General features: G+C 39.6%; 1 protein-coding gene across 3 annotated transcripts in view; it reads right to left on the reverse strand.

Moving 5' to 3' along the window:
* per2 (period circadian clock 2) overlaps positions 1–21,997 on the reverse strand; it is a 92,309-nt gene that overhangs the window by 5,212 nt on the left and 65,100 nt on the right. For all 3 annotated transcript variants that reach the window (XM_043702010.1, XM_043702013.1, XM_043702012.1), the window contains 5 exons: positions 21,638–21,904; positions 16,893–17,713; positions 14,473–14,656; positions 11,546–11,735; positions 7,172–7,322 (listed from right to left, as the gene is read on the reverse strand). In XM_043702010.1, coding sequence (XP_043557945.1) covers positions 7,172–7,322; positions 11,546–11,735; positions 14,473–14,656; positions 16,893–17,713; positions 21,638–21,904 — 1,613 coding nt within the window. The remainder of the gene's footprint in view (positions 1–7,171; positions 7,323–11,545; positions 11,736–14,472; positions 14,657–16,892; positions 17,714–21,637; positions 21,905–21,997) is intronic.

The following is a 21,997-nucleotide window of genomic DNA, read 5'->3' on the forward strand; positions in this document are numbered from 1 at the left end:
TCAGGCAGAGGTTGGAGCCCATTTCTTTCCAGCATGCAAGTAATGCCCAGCTCCACTTGTGCTCACAATCAAGATGTAGTGACTGGTGGCCACTGTCTCAGCTCTATGTAGAAATTCCCCTCATTGCAGTTCCATTTTCCATGAACCACACAAATGTTTCAAATTTTAGTGGATAATGGCTCTCCCATCTCGGTCAGGATGGAGCAACCGTCCATTCTAAATCAAACAAGTCACCAGGACTCCTCCAAAATATGCAGTACTTTCACAAACTTGCCTAGAGCAACAGTAAATGAAAAGTATCTCCTGGTATACCAGAAAACTGTTCCTTTAAATGGCATCAATATGGAGGGCCAAGTGTTCCTTTGGCACTTAAATACGTATTCAACTGCGAGCGGTTAGTACAGGACAATAATGGACTGGCATTATCCAAGACAGAGTCATCCAGCACAGAAACAGACCCTTTGGTCCAAGCAGAGGATAATCCCAACCTAAACTAGTTCCACCTGCCTGCTCCGGGCCTCAATTTTCCCTATTCATGTACTTACAAAAGTCTTATATTAGTGAAATATAATAACTGTATAAATATAATGGGGATTGTATGGTGGCACAGTGGTTAGCACTGCTGCCTCACAGCGCCAAGGATCAGAGTTCAATCCCAGCCTCGGGCAATTGTCTGTGTGGAGTTTGCACATTCTCCCAGTGTCTGCGTGGGTTTTCTCTGGGTTTGCTCTGGTTTCCTCCCACAATCCAAAGATGTGCAGGTCAGATGAATTGGCCATGCTAAATTGCCCGTAGTGTTAGGTGCATTAGTCAGGGGTAAATATAGGGTTTGGGAATGTGTCTGGGTGGTTTACTCTTCAGAGGGTCAGTGTGGACCTGTTGGGCGGAAGTGCCTGTTTCCATACTGTATGAAATCTAATCTATCTAAAACTATAATAAAACTCTAAGTAAGTCTGCAATCTCAGGAGCAGCTGCAAGATTAATACTACTCCAGTGTATGGTGAATCATATGTCAAAACAATGCTAGAGTCATGGAGATGTACAGCACGGAAACAGACCCTTCGGTCCAACTCATCCATGCCAACCAGATATCCCAATATAGTCCCACCTGCCAGCACCCGGCCCATATCCCTCCAAACCCTTCCTATTCATATACCCATCCAAATGCCTTTTAAATGTTGCAATTGTTCTAGCCTCCACCACATCCTCTGGCAGCTCATTCCATACACGTAAAACCCTCTGTGTGAAAAAGTTGCCCCTTAGATCTCTTTTATATCTTTCCCCTGTCACTCTAAACCTATGCTGTCTAGTTCTGGACTCCCCCACCCCAGGGAAAAGACTTTGTCTATTTATCCTATCCATGCCCCTCATCAGGGAAAACAGCTCTAGCCTATTCAGCCTCTCCCTATAGCTCAAATCCTCCAACCCTGGCAACATCCTTGTAAATCTTTTTTGAACCCCTTCAAGTTTCACATCTTTCTGATAGGAAGGAGACCAGAATTGCATGCAGTGCTCCAGTGGTCTAACCAATGTCCTGTACAGCCGCAACATGACCTCCCAACTCCTGTACTCAATACTGACTACACCTCCAATTTTGGTGTCATCTGCAAACTTACTAACTATACCTCTTATGCTCACATCCAAAATCATTTATATTAATGATGAAAAGTAGTGGACCCAGCATCGATCCTTGTGACACTCCACTGGTAGAAAGTGAGGACTGCAGATGCTGGAGATCAGAGCTTAAAATGTTGCTGGAAAAGCGCAGCAGGTCAGGCAGCATCAAAGGAGAAGGAGAATCGACGTTTCGGGCATAAGCCCTTCTTCAGGAAATTTCCTGAAGAAGGGCTTATGCCCGAAACGTCGATTCCCCATCTCCTTTGATGCTGCCTGACCTGCTGCGCTTTTCCAGCAACACATTTTTACACTCCACTGGTCACAGGCCTCCAGTATGAAAAACAACCCTCCACCACCACCCTCTACCTTTGAGCCAGTTCTGTATCCGAACGGCAAGTTCTCCCTGTAATCCATGAGATCTAACCTTGCTAATCAGTCTCCCAAGTGGAACCTTGTCAAAAGCCTTACTGAAGTCCACATAGATCACATCTACCGCTCTGCCCTCATCAATCCTCTTTGTTACTTCTTCAAAAAACTCAATCAAATTTGTGAGACATGATTTCCCATGCATAAAGCCATGTTGACTATTCCCTAATCAGTCCTTGCCTATCCAAATACATGTACATCCTGTCCTTCAGTATTCCCTCCAACAACTTGCCCACCACTGACGTCAGGCTCACTGGTCTATAGTTCCCTTGCTTGTCCTTACCACCTTTCATAAACAGTAAGGAGAACTTTGTAGGGCCACTTGTATTGTTGTCATTTCCAGTGTCTTGGTCTACAGCATATAGTTTAGCCAGTTTATCTTTTATCTTTGTAGGAGTCAAAAACAACTGAGTGGCTTGGTAAGCCATTTCAGAGGGCATGCAAGAGTCAACGACTTTGCAGTTGACTTAAAATCACATATATGCCAGACCAGGCAAGGATTCCTTCTCTAAAAATAGGAGTGAATCAGATGCATTCTTACAACAATCGACAATGGTTTCATGTTCACCATTAGACCAGCTTTTAAATCAAGATTTATTCATTAAGTTCAAATTTCACCATCTGCTTATGTGGGATTCAATCAGTGTCCCCAGAGCATTTGCTGTGGGTTGCTAGCTCAGTGATGATACCAGTATGCCACTGTCTCTACATTATAATAGTCTTCAGGTGGGAAGGATGCAGTTGGTTTTACAATAATGTTTTCCATGATCTATCAATGTCACATCAAGAATGTGACCACTAAAGATAATTAAAAGCAGTCTTTGAAAAATTACTAGCTAATAGAAAAGCTAAATGCAGACATAAATATGCATTCACCAGCAGAAGCAGATCTGCTTTAGATATAGGTTAGGATGAAATATAAGAGAAGTTATAACCTCGTACAGATGTTAAGTGGATTCTTATATAAACCTTACAGACTGTACTAAAATTCATTTTGGCATTTAACTTTAGAACACAAATATACTCCAGCAAAATCTGCATTTTCAGAACATGAAGTTGATATTTATCAGAGAGCAGACTAGTGGCTCTCAAACATTTCCATTCACAATCAGTTAGACAGGGGAAAAGAGAAGACTCCCATAAATGGCTGTGTTTCCCAGTACTTAAAACTCACCATGATTAATGGGATGCAATCCATTTTTGTGCATTTAAGTTAAATATTGTCAGTAAGACCCTTATTTGTTACCATGCATTTGGAAAAGTCAACTCATTCTCAAGGCATACTTCCCCTGGGGTGGCCACAAGAGTTAATAATTTAATCAAAGCATGCAGCATCCCAGATGTACTCATTTGTTGGAATCAAGTTAACAGAAAACAACTAAATTACATGCACAAGTAAAAAGCTACAAACTGTTAACATACAAGCCTACTAGTTGAATTTCTAACCCCTTCTTAAAACAGAAATGAACAAATTGTTTTATTGGCGAAAGGGCAGAAAACTGGGAAACAGTTCAAAACACCAGTTTGCAGGGCTCGTTGACTTGCAAGGCTTTCTGGTCTTCAATTTGCTTTCTCAGGCTCTTTCACTTCTTTGCAAGAGGCACACAGCAATTGATCACAAACAATAAAGTCTCTTAGTTACTGGTTGAGGCATCAGCTTACAATTGAGAGAAAATAACTGGCTTAAGGTTTCAGGTATTTTACTATAGAGACACACACAACCTTCTCTTCTAGCAGTCTGAAAGCTTCTCCCTGCATCATTCACACCCAGAAACTGTTCAGTGAATTGGATCAGTCATTTCAAAACTGTGACTTTAAGGAGCAGGTCAAAAAGCACCTCTTGACTCTTCAAGTCCTGTTCAGAATCTACAAGGTAAATATCAGGAGAATGACGAAATACACCCCACTTGCTTGGATGAGTGTAATTCTGACACCATTCAAAATGCTCAACACCATCCAGAACAAAGCAGCACACTTGACTGGCCCTATGAAACACATTTGACCAACAATCATACCACTGATGCACACTGACAGAGTGTATGTACAAGATGCCCTGCAACAACTCAGTTTTTTAGACAGCATCCATGATCTCCACCATCTAGAAGGGCAAAGGCAAAGGCAACAGATACATGGGAAAACCATCCCCTCAATATTCCAAGTCACACACTATTCTGAGCCAAAATTATCTTGCTGTTTTTTTAGTGTCACTTAGTCAAACTCCTGGAGCTCCCTCCCTACACCATATGGACTGCCAGCAACTCAAGAAAGTTTCTGATCACCACCCTCAAGAATGATTAGGGAGGAGGAATAAATACTATGATACCCATATCCGATGAGTGAATAAAAGCGTATGTGTTTTGGTAAAACGGTGTGCGCTCATTCTCCTGGGGCAGAATCAAAACTAATTTATTTTCAAAATCAATCATTTTCAAAATCAACTTGTCAAGAAAAATGCCTTTCCTCAAACTGTTCCCTGCAGATGTAAGTAAAGATTTGGTCTCAGATCCCATACATGAATTCAAGATATCACTGCAACTGTTCAGGTGTTATAGTCTTTGAAGGAGTACTGTTTAGACATTTCATCTATGGTCAAGAAACCTGTACATGGTATTTAAAGTCACTGAAGATAGATAAATACAGGGAAGACCTCTCAGTGGATATCAAAAGGACTGCATCCAGGAAAATGTTGGCATCTGCACAAAATAAAACTGGGACATATATCCTTAAAAGACTGCCTATTTTCATCTTCATAATGTCATTGCTCTCTGCTCCATCTCACCAGAAATGTGCACTCATCCCAAACTCTGCTATATGTACCCTGATTCATATCCCAATTTGCACCATTCAGCCATCAATAACCAACATTGGCTCTTGTTGAGTCAATGCCTTGAAGGAGCAATGCACATCTTTATATTAAAATCCCTCCATGCCTGGCTCAATTTTTTTTCTAACGTCCTACAGCTCTGCAACCCCTAGATCTCTGTGCTTCTCCAATTATCACCTCTTTACCTATTCCCATTTTCAACCTATTGACCGGCCTAAACTCTGCAATTTCAATCTCTCTCCTCCATGTCACTTCCTGAAAGCTGCCACTTGGGCCAAGCTTCTGATTACCTGTTCTAATCTGTCTTGTCTGATAACACTCCAGTGAAGCACTTTCAGAAATCTTCTCAGCACATATAATGGGCTAAATCATATTAAAAAAAACCATAGTTGGTTGTTGCTGTATCCTTTCATCAATATCTTTGAAAGAACTTTCCCACCTCCACACTATTTGGTTTTCATGGTTGTGGACATTTCCCTATCATGCAATGAAATGCTTATATTGCCCGAAGGAAGGCCAGGCAATAATGACAGCATCTGCTACAGATGTAAATTTTGAAACTCCTGAAAATGAACAGTGATAAGGCAATTAAGGAACTGGCACTACATACTCCACATATAAACATACAAGGATAATAAGCTGTTGTTTGTTTTGTTTTCACACAAAAGTGTAAATGCCTGGCTCAATTACAACATTTAAAAGGCATCTTGATGGGCACATTAACACGAAGGGCCTGGAAGGGTATGGGCCAAATGCTGGTGGATGGGACTAAAGGGTCTGTTTCAATGTTGTATAACTAAGTCATATCGTGCAACAACTTTAAATTTTAAAAACTGATCTTTATTTTCAACATTAAATCTCAACTAGAATTTTTCATCTGAATCCTTTCAGTCACATATAGTCTGTTAGGTGATCTGTTATTACTTTTCACTGGTGCTTTCTTTTCAAAAGAGGAAGTCGCAAAAGATGGCAAATTTTAATCTGAATCAGTAACCAAGTGGCAGAAACTACCAGTCAGTGCTTGGAAACTTCAGATTATACTTTGTTAAAAATAACTTGAAAGAAAGAATGTTTATACTCTATTCAAGGCTCAATATTTTTGGTGATGAAACAGCATTTTAGATTAAAGGCTTGTACTTCAAAGGCTAACCTTCAGCTTGGCAAGACCTAGAAGGGAAGCTTTATCAACAACTGAATTTCAAACATATTTGTCCGCAAACTCAAGTACAGCTACCAAACTGGAGCACGGTCATAAAATGTGTCCATTAAAGAAAGTACAAGTAACCTTGTAGGCATTTTAGGAGGGCGGCACGGTGGCTTAGTGGTTAGCACTGCTGCCTCACAGCGCCAGAGACCCGGGTTCAATTCCTGCCTTAGGCAACTGTCTGTGTGGAGCTTGCACATTCTCCCCAAGTCTGTGTGGGTTTCGTCTGGGTTCTCCGGTTTCGTCCCACTGTCCAAAAATGCGCAGGTTAGGTGAATTGGCCATGCTAAATTGCCCGTAGTTTTAGGTGAAGGGGTAAATGTAGGGGAATGGGTCTGGGTGGGTTGGGCTTCAGTGGGTCGATGTGGACTTGTTTGGCCGAAGGGCCTGTTTCCATACTGTAAGTAACCTAATCATTTTCTTCAGCACTCAATTTGATATTAAATGAAATGGATATAACTGCTGCAATCATATTTTCAATGGAACTTTTAAAAATGTGTCACAGGTCTCTCAAACCTGTTCAGGTGAAGCAATTTTCAAATCTGCTGCTTATTATCACAACCAGCACTGTGAGAGTTTCTGGTACACAAATGGCATCCACATGAGCACCGTTCTAGCACTGGGCACCATGCTGGAAGGAGCTAGAAGTGCTGCACCTGCCATTTTCAGGGCCTCCGGCTGCAAGGTGCCTGTAGAGTTATGAAGCTGCGTTTTATAACCTTTGTTTTTGTTTTGGATATATTTTACTTCTGCATGTAAATTTAGCCCTAAAACCGAGAATATCTCTCCAGAATCTAACAATTGTTTCAAACCTACGTCCAAAACCTCAACCTGACCTACAAATCTTCTGAAAACTTACTAATTGTTTCAATAGTAAGGTAGCTTAATAATGTAGTGAATGATTGGATCTTGTGTGTTTGGATTTAAAATATATAATTGGGACAGGAAAGAGGAAATCATACTGAAATGATGGCGTACTATGCTTTATCTGAGAATACAGACTACGGACAGGTAAGAAAATGGATGAGGACATAATTTACTCCTGGTGCCAGGAGAGGAAATTTGGATTTGGAAAACTTGGAAAACTGTGCAATACTTACTGTGTTATCAAAGGTTTTTAGCAGTATATTTGTCTTAAACCAAGGGAAAACGTCATAGAGTTCTTTTTTTTGATCCTCTGTGAATTTTGGTTGATTTCTCTGCATCATTTTCAGCTTTTCTCGGTCTTCTTTTAAAACAGTTTCAATGTCCCTAAAGTTGGAACAATTATGATTAGCATGTTAATTGCATTTCTGAATAAAACTGCATAAAAAAAGTACTGAAAGTAAACCCATTAGAGACAATTATACTTAACACACAAATCAAAGCACTCTCAACAAGATGACCAATAGAAATTTGCATATGTCAACAGAGGGGAAGTGGAAGTCACAATACATTGCTTTAATTGCCATATTCAATCCTCATAAGTGATGCTTCACTTATTAGTTTATAACCCAGCCTTTCAGTTGATATAAGTTTTTGCTCCAGACAAAAAAAATTTAGATGGGAACATTAACTTTTCATGAACTAATAATACTAATCAGTGTTGCAATGCTGAAGCATTTTCTGTAAGTGTACCTGAACTCATCCATGAAGCTTTGATGTTGTACTTTGTTATTTACTTCCCAATACCTGAAGCAACCGAGGGTGAGGTGAAACTATACATATATTTTATGGGTTGATTTTTATAGACGATTGGTAGGTGAGTGAAGTGATTATGGTGCATTAGGCAGTGTTTACTATTATTTCTGGCATTCCTATAAACCACTTGCTTTGATCTAATGCAATCTTTAACTTTTTGTTTGAATCATCCTTCCCTTTGGGTGTTTGTGCCGTAGAGAAATGTACATCTATTGCAGGCCTTTATGGGGAAGAAGCAGGAACAGAGTACTAAGTTGAATGATCAGCCATGATCATTCTGAACAGTTGAGCAGGCCTACTCCTGCTCCTATGTCCTACATTTAAACACTAGTCATTGCCAGTCCTTTCATGTATTTTCCTTACCTAACATGCCCAACTTGCCATTTGTAGTCTCATCTTCCTTAGTTAAATTTCAGACCCTAAATTCAGAATAAACTTTGTTGCTAGGTTGCTCTCTCAAGCTAGCAATATAAATAAGGCACACTATTTAAAAAAGGTACATACTAAAACAGAACGTACCTATATTCAATATGGATTATCTCCACAACACCTGGCATAATTAGCAACTTCCTTATCTTTATGTACAAGAATTATTTGATAACATGGAGGACAAATCAACAGTACAACTCTAACCACTTATGTAGGCACAGATCATAAATCAGGAACCCTTTGTATATAAAACATTTATTTTACTGATAGCAGGGAATGATTGGAAAATTACTCTCTTGTCACAGAGGGAGTTCAGAGAGTTATAAAATACTCAATGTGGTGCTGCCTCTTTGATATAACCTGAAGCCCAAAATTAGACTATTGTACTGTCTCACACTCACCACTAGGTAACTTTTATTCTTTGGAGAAATGCATTCAGGAAACAATTATTTAACCATTGCCAGGAACACACTGCCCTAGCAGATTAATACTGATTTAATCCCTAGTACAGAATCTGTTATCTCACCCAAATATTGGAGCACCAGAAAAAGAGCTCACCAGCTCTTGGAATGGTGAGAGGGGAAAATAGTTTTTATATAAAACAAATCAGCTCCTAATTTCGATGTGGGGAGTCTGACACGTAGACATGTTGAGTGATGAGATCACTTGTGTCTGATGTCACCACTATTAACAAATTAAACTGTGACTTAAACAGCTGCATGAGTCCTCACCAACAATGAAAAAGAGAAATTTAAGAGAAAGCACAGGAATATAAACTACATTGCTTAGTGTTGTATTATGGAGACCACATTATAAAAAAAATCCCATCCAGCATACATGGGCAATTCCAACTTTTTACGTCCTCAGGACGAAAATGGATTTTGCTGACACTTTTCCTTCCAATACGGTAATGCTTTGGAACACTGAGGTGATCCTGTTACAGTCAAGAGACAATGGCCAGACTTTCAATTTGTCAGCCCTAGCTGCCTGTTATGGAGACCACCTGATTTTTATTTTAAGGAAGTCAACTGTAATAAGCACAGGGTGTTTCTCAGAAGCATTGAAAATTCGCTAGCAGTCTTTTCAGATCTTATGTTGTAAATCTACCTCAACCATGCAAAAGAAAGCGGAATCAAACATATGTTAGGTTAATCCATTTCTTATGCCTTCAGTACAGGAATTAGCCTTCTTGTTAATGTTCTCTGCAACAGAGTACAGCTGCTTCAGGTTCTGATTTCTGCTTATAAGTTTCAGAAATTATCTTATTCCTTGCAGGTCCAATGTAGGTGTGTGCCTTTCACAAAGGAAATGTGTGCTGACATATTACACATGTGCAATATACGGTTGATGTGTAAAAAATCAACTTTTAAGTTTTGTCCTCTTCACAGATGTACATTGTCATGAATGGTTTTGAGCTTTTAGGCGTCTGTTGGATGTTTAACATTCTTTATTCCTATTTTATTCCAGAGATTTTGCTGTTACTTTGAATACTGCTGCGTGCTTGCAAATGCAGCCTTTCAAAAAAAGGTTCATCTTTACAGGCTAGAGGCAGGAAGTATTAACCAAGATAATTGGTCAACTGTATGCCAATGAATGGTCAATATGCTAATTGGTTATAAAGAGGAGTTCTTTATTTATTCCTTAGCTATGTTTCTTAACAAGCTACTGGCCAAAGGCAGCTTGTTAATAAACAAGTGGAATCACTTCTGATGTAGTTTAATTAAGTAGAATATTGCACAGAAGCCATCATTCCTCTCAGTATGTCAATGCACAGACTTTCTGATGATCACAGCAGAATTTTGATACCAGCCAATATCATTCAATCTGATGCAAGGCAGTGGCCAAACAGAATTAAAGTCACAAGATACAGTAACATTGAAAACATATGGATTAGTGTAACAACAATCATAATCCAATCAAGTAGAATCATCATGGTTTTATGAAAGGGAAATCATGTATGACTAACTTATTATAAGTTTTTTGAGGAAGACTCAACCAGAGTGGATAGAGGGGAACCAGTAGATGTTTTGTATTTGAATTTCCAGAAGGTGTTCTACAAAATATCTCACAAAAGGTTAAGTCATAAGAACCCAAGATGTCAGAAATACCAAATTGGCATGGGTAGAGAATTGGCACATGGGCAAAAAACAATGAGTGGAGATAAGGGGTGCTTTTTCAGGTTGGTGACTTGTGGCTGGTGGGATTCCACAGGGATCAACGCTGGGACCCCTGTTTATAATATAACTGTTTACAATATATATTAATGGCATGGAGAAAGGAGGCTATGTACGGTTGCCAAATTTGCATATGACACAAAAATAGCTGGAATGGCAGATTGCAAGATGGACATATAGGGCTTATAGAGAGATTGTGATAGGTTAAGTTAGTGGACAAAAAGTTGGCAAATGGAGTAAAATGTGGGAAAACGTGAATTGGTTCATTTTGGAAGGGAGAACAAAAGAAGAGAATATTATTTAAATGGAGAAAAGCTGCAACACAAAGGGTCTTGGGGGTATTTGTACGTTTAGAAAAAAAACCCAGCACGTAGGTGCAGCCTGTAGTCAGGAAGGCTAATGGAATGCTGGTCCTTATTTCAAGGGGGCTGGAATATGAGAGTATGGAAGTCTGACTGCAACTGTACAAGGTGCTGGTGAGACCACCTCCGAAGTTGTGCGAACAGTTTTGGTCCCCTTACTTAAGGAAAGATATCATTTCATTGGAAGCAGTTCAGAGAAGGTTAACGAGGATGATCCCTGACACAGAGGGATTATCTTATGAGCAAAGGTTAAACAGGTGGGACTCCACTCACTAGAGCTTAGAAGAATGAGAGTTGAACTCATTAAAACATATGATTCTTAAGTGACCTCACAGGATAAATGCTGGGAGGGTGCTTCCTCCCATGAGAAAGTATAGAGCTATAAGAAAAAGGCTCAGAATAAAGAAATGTCAGAAGTGCTCTTCTGTGGCACAATAATAGTGTCCTTACCCCTGAACTAGAAGACCTGGGTTCAAGTCCCAAGGGTGTGTAATAACATATCTGAACAGGGTTGATTAGGAATATAGTTTAAAGTGGCATTAATTTATTTCTCTCAGAGGATTGAGTAGTTTTGGAATTCCTTCTCATTGAGAACTGTGAAGAGGAGTCCTTGTGTATCTTTAAAGCTGAGATCCATAGATTCTTGGTCAGTCAGTGAAATTGAGAGTTATGGGCAAAGCGTGGGAAAGTGGATATGAGGAATGTTGGATCAGCCATGAGCCTACTGAATGGCGGAGCAGGCTTGACAGGCCGAAAGGCCTACTCCTGTTCCTATTTCTTAGGGTCTTTAATCCACATAAAATTCTCCTGCTGGAGTTTCAGTAATCACCTGGATGGAAGTTGGTAGGTCATCATTGTTCTTTCATCTATATTTGACATTGAGAGCCAGACTGGGTCCTGGAGTACACAATTAGTGAGGTGGTCAGTCTTCTTGGAGTTTCCGAGTTTCGACTTGTGGTCATTCTCCGAGGAATCAATGCTTCCAAAATATTTACTGGTGTTGCTTAGATGACTGCTTCCTAATAATGATTTTTAAAAAAAGTCTCAATTTAGTGAAGGAAAATAGTCAGAGGTTAGACTAAAAAAAAGAAACTTGGTAGAAATCCGAGATAAAAACTGAAAATACCAGAAATATTCAGCAATTCAACATCTGTGGAAAGAGACATGTTAGAAATGCAATCGGTCTTCCACACAAGTGAAACAGGAGACAGGGGACAAAAGGGGGATGTCTGTGATAGGGTGAAAGATGGGAGACATTAAATGACAAAAATGTTAGTTGTCTATAGCCAAAAGACAAGTAAATAAACAAAAAAAAGCATTCAGAGAAGATATGAATAGCAGATGAAATGAACAAGAAGGAAAAGCAAGATTTAGATTGCACTATGCAAAGAAAGAGAGACAAGAGTTGATTTGAAATTGGTGAATTCAACATAGAGTCCAGAAGTCTGTGGAGTGCATAACTGAACTGATGAGTCAAACTAATGATGAACTTAATTGAAACAGTGAATATTCCAAAAACAGAGAGGGCAGCAAATGAACAAGGTAGAGAATTAAATAGGTCAGTGGATACTTGAGTCGACGCTTGCAGATTGAGCAGAGATGGTTCACAAAGTGGTCGCCCAATTTTATCTCCCCAAATGTAAAGCAGGCCACACTGTTAGTGGTGAATATACCAAATTGAAAGAAAACTGCATATAAGTTCTAGTTTCACTTGTCAAGCGGATCTAGCACAATGAACGGTGAGGAGATCAAAGGTAAAAAGACAAATGCTGCACTTCTTGCACTTTGCAGAATCACATTCTGTATTCTTGACCCACCCTGGTGAAAACTGGAGGCTCTGGGAATGGAAGCAGGAATCCCAGAATATATCCAGGCAGTCACCCTGAATGCCCAGACTGAGGTTTTCACACAAAAACGTTTCAACAGTTATGTCCAAGTTTCTCTATAACAGAATAAACAGCACTCTTTTCACCCATAAGTTTAAAAGAAAACTTGCATATCTATGTAAACGTTTTAAACTACAGGAAAGCCCAAAATATATTACAGCTTTGAGGTGTCTTTGAAGTCTTGGATTATGCTATATAAAAACTTATTATGAATTTACTGGTTGAGTTTTTAAAAAGCATAAACCCACCTTCAAACAATTTGACATCACAACCAAGATGGTCAAACATTTGCCACACTGTGCTTTCAAATTCCAAAGCCACCAAATGGAGACACCGTCATTAAAGCCTAACTAAGAACGGTTACCTTGAAGTATGAATGGGCTATCTCCTATTCCATTAGGAAAACATCCAGATAATCACTTGCATAATCAACTAGATGCAAACTATTGGACATAAATCACTTAGAAACCAGGACTCAGCTGTGAAAGGAATTTCTCCAGACATCATCTAATCATGTAAACTGTGCAAATGAAATCCACTACACTACAACCATATTTGGGATAATTTGGTCAGTTGGAGGAAGAAATATATATACCAAGCCACCTAACCCTCTAAGTACTGCACATACAAATGAAGTAGTAAAGACGATAGATCCCTATGTGGGTCAAATAAAAGCAAAATACTGTGGATGCTAAAAAGCTAAAGCAAGCACAGAAAATGCTGGAGAAACTCAGCAGGTCTGGCAGCATCTGTGAAGAAAGCAACATAAATAATGTTAATTCTGCTTTTCTCTCCACAGATGCTGTCAGACCTGCTGAGTTTCTCCAGCATTTTCTGGTTGCCTTACATGGGTCCTTCTCTCTCTCTACATCCAACTTGCAAGCCTGTGGCATATAAAAGAACTCAACCCAGCAACTACTGACACCTGTAGAACAGCTAAATAGACCACACCGATGTCAAACCCAGAAAGATAATCAAGTCTGCAACGAGACAAGACATCAAACTTCAATAGCTGGATTTCGTTAAACTGACAAGACTTTAACATGCTTAATCTATCCTCCCATTCCAAATTTGGGTGGCTTAAACTTCAAGGGTGCACGTTCCTTCAACCAGGTAAAGTACATATACATGATGATTTTACTTTTAAAAAATTAAATATAATGTTTCTGTGTCACAGCACACTGAAACTCAGTGAACTGCCAAACCAAACTTTTTGAATTTAAAAAAAGTTATAGTCGAACGAGGTGTTGGAAAAGAGGGGAGCCATACTACCTCACATCCCTTACCATAACCAAAGCCACTGTTGTAATTTAGAGATAAAAAACAAAATCGGCCAATACTGGAATCTATTTTTCAATGTATAATTTCAGTTACATCATACTGTAAATTTTTGCTATAAATTCTGTGTGTTAGGATTGAGCCCTCCACTACCACCTGATGAAGGAGCGACGCTTCCAATTAACCTGTTGGACTATAACCTGGTGTTGTGTGATTTTTAACTAGAATCTAAGATAGACAAGCAGGAGGCTGGAAGAACACAGCAAGCGAGGCAGCATCAGGAGGTGGAGGAGGCAATATTTCGGATGTAACCCTTCTTCAGTTCTAAAGAAGGGTTACACCAGAAACATCGACTTCTCCATATCCTGATGCTGCCCAGCATACTGTGTTCTTCCAGCCTCCTGCCTGTCTACAATTGTAATTTAGTCCATCAAATTAAATGTACTAGTGAATTGACACACGTTTGTATTACTTTTGACTTTTAGTAAGGCAGATTGGGAAGGAACACTGTCGGTAGTTATTCCTAATCTTTGATTGAACAAAACAAATGTAAAAACTCTGCTAGAAGTAGAAACAATTACTTCTTTAATACCTGTGTCAGTTCCTGACATTCCACACCCATTCGAAGGAGAGCCTGAAGAGCCTGAAGCTGTTGATCTGGCACTCCCTGAGCCTGCAGATCCAGTGCCTGATAGTGAATCCTGAAGTAATAGATCCAATAGGTCAGTGGAAGTGGAGTGAGCATCACTGTTCTGAGGTTCATCAGGTGATACAGCCTTCAGAAAACAAAACACAACAAATTCATTCATAAATATTGAGCCTCTTGGAGCCATTCATTTTGTGAATAACATTTCAAACCGCAGCAACAGCCACAGTATTCAGCGGAACGTATTTCACACTGAATGCACACTATTGTACAGCATGTGACCCACATGCTTACACTACAATAATGGGCAGATGTGCATACATTTAAAAACCCACATTTTAAATTCTGCAATCTGGTTTTGCTATCTTGTGAGTTATTAGCCCTGAACACCGTGTTCACAGAGGTCTAGACTTAGCCAACTCAAAAGACTGGCATTTCCCAAAACCAAAGGAATAGAAAAGTTTTAGTCAAGACCCGAATACACAAAAATGCTTGGACGTATTCAGATCCGTGACCAATGCTAGCATACAGGGCAAATACTGCTGTACTTTCAGATCCAGTAGCAGCTGCAAAGACTACTGCAATGCTTTAGAATTGGAATACACTCCCCTCCTTTGCAAATTTCAGGAATATAGTGTTTTTCAGGAAGAGTACGTTCTTCACTTCTTTCCAATTTAAGGAGCAAAATGATTAATTTTAAAAGGACAGTAACATCATGAAAAAAACCCCAAAACAACTAACCATTACTCAAATAAAACATAAGATTCTTCACCAATTTGTATATAGTAATGAAAGTCACTGCATTCTTCTTGTCCCCAAAACGTCCAATGTATCATTGCAACTCAGCACTGATGGGGTATTTTATAGAATAGTTCCTTGCACCCAACTGGTGCTGTCTCAATTCCTTCTTAAATCTCATCATCAACCCAATCTCAATCGTCACTTGCAAAGCATCCTATGCACTGATAAAATTAATGTTCCCTTGGAAAGAGTTAACTTCTTCCTTTCCACTTTTAGTACTAATTTTAACTTTATATTTATCCATCTCAATAGACATTAGGATATTAATTTAAACCCAAATTGTCATCTCAATGTCTAACAGTTTCTAAGTTTCCCTGCTTCAAGAGTTCTGCAACAGTGAATAAAGTCCTCATTTTTCCAAGCCTCTCAAGTTTGCAATGCGGTGATAGAGAAAGTTGAATGCAGTTGTTAAAGGAAAAAATACCAATAGGCAGGACGTAATGATTGGTGTGCACCAAAGATCTAGACTAAGACCTCAGATTGCTATCAAATAAAATCAGTGTCTTTGTTAAAGAAAAGGGTTTTAAGTTTGCAGATGACACCAAGTTAGGAGGCACAGTGCACTGTTGCAAATTAAGTGAGTGGACCAACAAAGGAAAGCAAAATTTCAAAGTTTGGAAGTGCAGGTTTTTCTACTTTGGTTTGATATGAAATGTAAAATATGAAAGTTTTTTAAAAATGGCAACAAAGCTAACTCTAAAATGTCAAGAGGCAAATCTGTTTCTTCCCCTACCTCACAGAAGTGTAAAACATAAATTTTGTCATTACGAAATTGTAAATCTTCCTAAGCATTTTTAAATGAAACTTTGCAATTTATTTGCTCACATTTGTTCCCACTGACTTATTTTAGATGATTTATATTTAAACAGGGAATGACAATCACATTGCCAGGAAGTTCCAGAATGTTGGATTACATTAAGACAAGCATGGTAACAGGACTGAATTGAAGGAAAAGTCAAAGCCGAAGGAATGTGTTTATTAATAACAAATACTTAGTCTACACTCAGGTCTATTGAATAGAAGAGGGTGTATCCAAAGCTTCCTGTGGGGATTGTCAAATACAAACATTTCACATGATACTTTCATTTTTCTTTGAATTTCCGTAAACCATTTAAGAATTGGAGTGAAAAAAACCCAAGAATTATTTGATCATACATTGCCATGTCCTTTCCAGTTTTCAGAATCAGCATTTTAGAAAAAAAAACTCTGACTAAGACTTTAAGATTCAGAGCGTTTTTCACCTTTTTATTTTCTCTCATCCAAAGGCAACAGATATCTTTGGGTCAATGTGACCTTTGGCTGACTGAACCAGTTTCTATTTTTCTTTCCTCCTCTATTCTACTTTAAATAAAAATTCTGCCACAAGTAAGAATTTTGCACATTAGGTTCGGCTGACTGTTTAATGTATTCAGCATTTCCTTTAAAATTTGGAACTCACACTGCAAAATATTGATATCAACAAGAAGAAAAACGTTTTGAGATATTTACGCCTTTAAAACAAAACTCTCAAAAATCCAGATTGTTAATGAAATATCTTATATGTTTTCAACCTATAAGTCATTTACCAGTTCTGCTTCATCTTTTACAATGTCCACATTCGCAATATTGGGAGTATTGTTCATCCCTCCTCCATCAACCATTGATCCACTTCCACCTACAAGTCCAACAACTGCAATTCCTTCTGATGATTTGGGCATTTCTTCCAGCTGCAGCAGATTTAGCTGTAAAGGCGAACTGCACCTGGACTGGAATAATGGAGGAGAAGTGTGGCCTTGAGGGCCTACTGACTGTGGAGTACAGCAGCACGATGGGGCACCTCGAGATTCTGGTGCAGCTGCCTTCTCACCTTCTCCTGGTGGATCATAATGTTGTGATGCAAACTGTGGCTGAGACTGGAATGGAGTCTGTGCAGGAAATGGCGTCTGTGATAAAAAGGCAGATTGTGAAGGGAATGGTGCCTGACTTGCAAAGAAGGGCTGGTGCACACTGTCATTCATCTGAGGCAGCATGTAATTAGGAAGCACAAATGCTACCATAGGGGTTACTAGGGGTGCAGAGTATGCTGGAGGCTGTGTGGTACAGTGAACACCCTGGGCATTTTCAAAATTAGACAGAGAAGGGTCAGTGGTAGGAGGCATTCCTCCATGTGGAGAAAATACTGGCAGTTGACAGGGTGGCAAAACTGTTGTAAATGGTAAAGCTGAATATCTACTCTGAGAGACAGTGGACGGGGACCAGGAAGATGGTGTATGATGGTTGGTGTGAGACGGAGCACTGTCAGACAATTCCTGCTGTTTGATGCGTTTCAATTTCAGCTTCTTATTCTTTCCGCCTTTTTTGTACACAGGTTCAGCACGATTCCATCCAGGTTTGAATCCTTGAGAGCCTGTACAAAGAGGGAACAGTTACATACAGGTCACATGCGCTCACTTTTAAATTATGGTTTTGAAACAAATATTCTTACAGTCGAAAATAAGCAATTGAGGTAGGACCAAAGGATTGAAGCACATATTGATTGTATAACTGATGACAATGGTAATTTAAAAAAAAAATCAACCCCATAACTCTTTCCTTAAAAAGTTAGTTAAAATTGTCAGAGATAGGAGTCTGACAGATCTCAGTAGCTATTTTGTCAGTGTATCATGCTACACTTTATTGGAAGATTTGTCCTGACAGTTAATACAGATAAGGCATTATATCTTTATTGGAAGGTTTTAATAAAAGGAAAATAACTTGTCAAATTAAGTGATTCAGCATTCCGTCTTAAAAAAGCAAATGGTACCATCCATACAAATATACCTTCTTTCTGGTTACTCATTTTGACTACTGGGATTGTTATTTAATGTTCAATATTTTGCTCAAAGGATGAGATTCTGACAAAAATTGGTAAAAAAAATTGTCTCCAGATATGTCAGGCATGAAAAGGTCAAGATGGGATCGCAAGATGAAAGAAAAGCCTCTGACAACATTTAGTGAAAGACAGGATCTAAGCCAAGGAGCTGAACCTAATGCTCCACAAGGTTGAATTATGATAATCAGCAATTGGGTCCAAAATTGTTGCTTTTTAAAATATATTTTTACTAAAAATTGATTTTTAAATATTACAACAAATACAAAATAATAGAATTCAAAACAATACAAATGTAAAAATCCCAAACTGCCCTCATGTACAAATGTATAAATATAAAATCCCCAGATACTTAACTAAATAAATAATAACTAACAGTGAACTAATAAATAACAATAATACAGCTCAGCCAAACAAAACACTAGCTCTCGAATATCAAGAACATTAATTTTCACCTATTCATACGTTCGCAGGTCACCATCTCTGGATATTGGACTCTTAAAGCACAATTGTTATTGAGCTTTATAATGCTAAATAAAAGCCTGTATTAGTGTGGCAGACAAATCTGTGTCCAGATATTCCAAAAAGGGCCGCCATGTCTTATAGAAATTCTCAGTTTTGAGGTGTACCATACTTGTGAGAAAATCCAAGGGAATATGCCACCAACCCGACAGCCCAGGGGGAGGTTTTGGATACTCAACCTAACAACATATTCTTTCTTGTGCAGAAAGTGAGGATATTGAAAAGTTGTTTTCTTATGTGCTTCTACAGGGAATATACTGGGCAGGCCAAGAAGAAGAGAGGTTGGGCCCTTCTCCATCCTAACACCCAAAATGCCTCCACTGCACCCGCCACAGCGCTCAAGTATGTTTGAAGCCTATCACAGGACCAGAGACAATGGGTCAGAGTGCCTGTACCAACCTTACACCTGGGAAGTGTTGAAGATACTCCTGGTCTAAATTTTGACAAACTATCCAGAACCAAGTGGACCCTGTGGAGAATCTTCTACTGTAAAGCATAGGTCCAAGTGAAAACTGACATCCCAGAACCCAATTTCTCATACCGCTGCCAATACTGCAGCCATGGCATTTAAATACCTGAACCAGGCACAAATTGCCTGTAGGTAGGCATCTAGCCATCCCAACCAATTTCTCTCCTCCTAGCTAGAGCCGCACCGCAAACACAAGCAGAAAAGAAAGAAAATACACCTTGAAGTAACAATGTGAACAAAGAATATTTGGGAAAAAAAAGGGTAAGTGCGCCATGCTTCCTTTGGTATAACTTAGAAATTGAAAGTGCACATCCCAACCGCCCCCGACCATAGTTTAGGCCAGATTATTACCAATAAAAAAAAAGAAAACCCTGACCAGACTTCCTCTTTTTTTTAAAGAGAAACACAGACATACCCAAACAACACTACTATTTGTACATATTAAATTGTTCAGATTAAGTTAATTTGTCCACAAAGTCTCTTCCCTTCTCCAACGTGTCAAACAGATGTACAAATCCATCTAAGGTGATGCGATGCACCACCGGATACCTCAGGGTACTGGATCCTGAGCTCCCTCAGTCATCCCTAGACGCAGTCATAGGATTTTCTTTTCGGGATCACCGCCAGTGAGAAGTCCTGGAAGAACATGATCTTAGTGCCCTCATAAACTAGGGCCTTTGGATCCTTCCCCAGGATTCTGGAAGCTTCCATGATTTGATCCTCATCTCTATAGTGATGAAACCACACCAAGATAGTATGATGATGTTGGTCCAGACCTGACCTCTGCACCATGACCCGGTGAGCCCTCTCAATCTTCAAGCATCTCATTCCAGCCTCCAAGTTAAGGAATTTTGGCAACCAGTCCTCAATAAATTCCACTTAGCTTCCTTACCCTCTGGCAGAGGGACGATCCAAATATTTTTTCTCTTGCCCCAGTCCTGGAGATATTTAACCTGGTCAAGCAAATTTCGCACCTGTTTCTCCAGGGCCTGGATCCTATCCTTGGAGGAACCAGTATCAGCTTCCACCACTGTGACTCTGTGTTCTATCTCATCTGTCCTCTTTTCCAGGTCTCTCAGCTGCTGTTCCAGCTTCTGCAGCATGATGGAGATCGGGGCCAGCTTCTCCTCTATCTGCTTGCCCAACATCTCGTGAAATTTCACAAGTTCCTTCACCCAGGCCTGGTAAGAAATCGAGTCAGAGGATTCTGCAGCCTGTGCCGTGGGCCCTGCCTTGGACGTACCTCCTCCCCTCTTTGGCATCCCTGGACGGTGAAAACCAAGGTAAGATGCTCTCTGACAGTTTCTTGGGACTGCATGACCTTTCCAGAGTGCCAGGATATCACGGTGGTCCAGGTAGAGCGGGCTAGGACCTTGTCCCGCTTGCAATGCGGTGGAGCTCTGCAAAGCGATCTTTCGAGATTGCTGCCATCTTGGATTCCCCCTCCCTCCCCCCCAAAATTGTTATTTTTAATCAACCTCTTTAGAGATGTTGTGGCACACTTGTCGAGCGGGTGGGACTTAAAACCAGGCCTCCAGCCTCAGAGGTAGGGAAACTACCACACCAGCAGAACAGCCTCTGGGTCCAAAACTGAATGCTAAGACCAGACTTCTATACAGGTGTATCTTATTATCAAAGCACACAATTAGCATCCTTTTTTTTGTTTCCCAGAAGGCCCAGGTTCAAATCCCACTTACTTCAGAGGTATGTAATGACATTGCTGAACAGGCTAATGAAATTTTTAAAAAAATTTAGCAATTGTTCCCATCTTTAGTGACCTGGGAGCCCTGAGGTACCAATCCATTCAACTCAAACTGCATAACAGTTTCATGGAGAAAAGAAAGCAGTAAATTAAACAATAATACAGGGCAAACTGAAGTTCCATTTTTAGGACTGGGTTGAGAAGGAACTTCTTCACCCAGAGGGTTGTGAATCTATGGAATTCCCTACCCAGTGAAGTGGTTGAGACTTCCTCAGTAAATGTTTTTAAAGCTATGATAAATAATTTTTTGAACAGTAAAGGTTTTAAGGCCTATGGTGAGAGGGCGGGTGAGTGGAGCTGAGTCCACGAAAATATCTTATTGAATGGCGGAGCAGGCTCGAAGGGCCAGATGGCCTACTCCTGCTCCTCGTTCTTATGTGTCATTGCAGGTTCTACTGTTTTTTCATTCTGGAATATCAAATATGATATTACAATATAAGCTGCCATTGACTACAGGGCAATTTCCACCCATTAATCCATGTTCTGCTGTTTGTTACACTCATTGCATCCTTAAAAGTTGATGTGTAAATGAAAGGTGTCTTTTGTATTTAACAATATACTGCATTTTAGCAAGCAAAAATGCTAACGGGACATCAATCCGCATTCTTTCCCATCTCACATGTCATGTCATATGCAATAGATCTTATACCATATCACAATTTGGCTCTTGCAACTGAGGGGAGGAAGTTAAAAATTTGTAGGTTCTTACCACAATCTCCTGAACATCCTTTGTACTGATCTTCTAAGTAGGATTTGCAGGAAGTCTCTATTGTTTTTAGTTTGCTCAGCTCCTTGAACTTGCTCAAAAATATCTGTTCTTCCTTTTGAGTGTGAGCAGCCAAAACCTCTTTGGTGAGGCCAAGTTTCTTGTATGGTTCCTTTTCCTGGCTCACAGAAGGCACAGCGGTGACCAGTGTAGTAGATGCCATGTTCTCTGCAGAGTCAGTAGTACCAAGCCCATCCTCCAACAGGATTTCTATCAAATTTACAGTTGTAGTTTTAAGAAAGCACAGCATTTTAGACCATTAAATGCATCAAAAAATAGATTTATAAAATTCATTCATGGGAT

Source organism: Chiloscyllium plagiosum, chromosome 13, assembly GCF_004010195.1.
Source record: "Chiloscyllium plagiosum isolate BGI_BamShark_2017 chromosome 13, ASM401019v2, whole genome shotgun sequence".
In the NCBI taxonomy this organism is placed as follows: Eukaryota; Metazoa; Chordata; class Chondrichthyes; order Orectolobiformes; family Hemiscylliidae; genus Chiloscyllium; species Chiloscyllium plagiosum.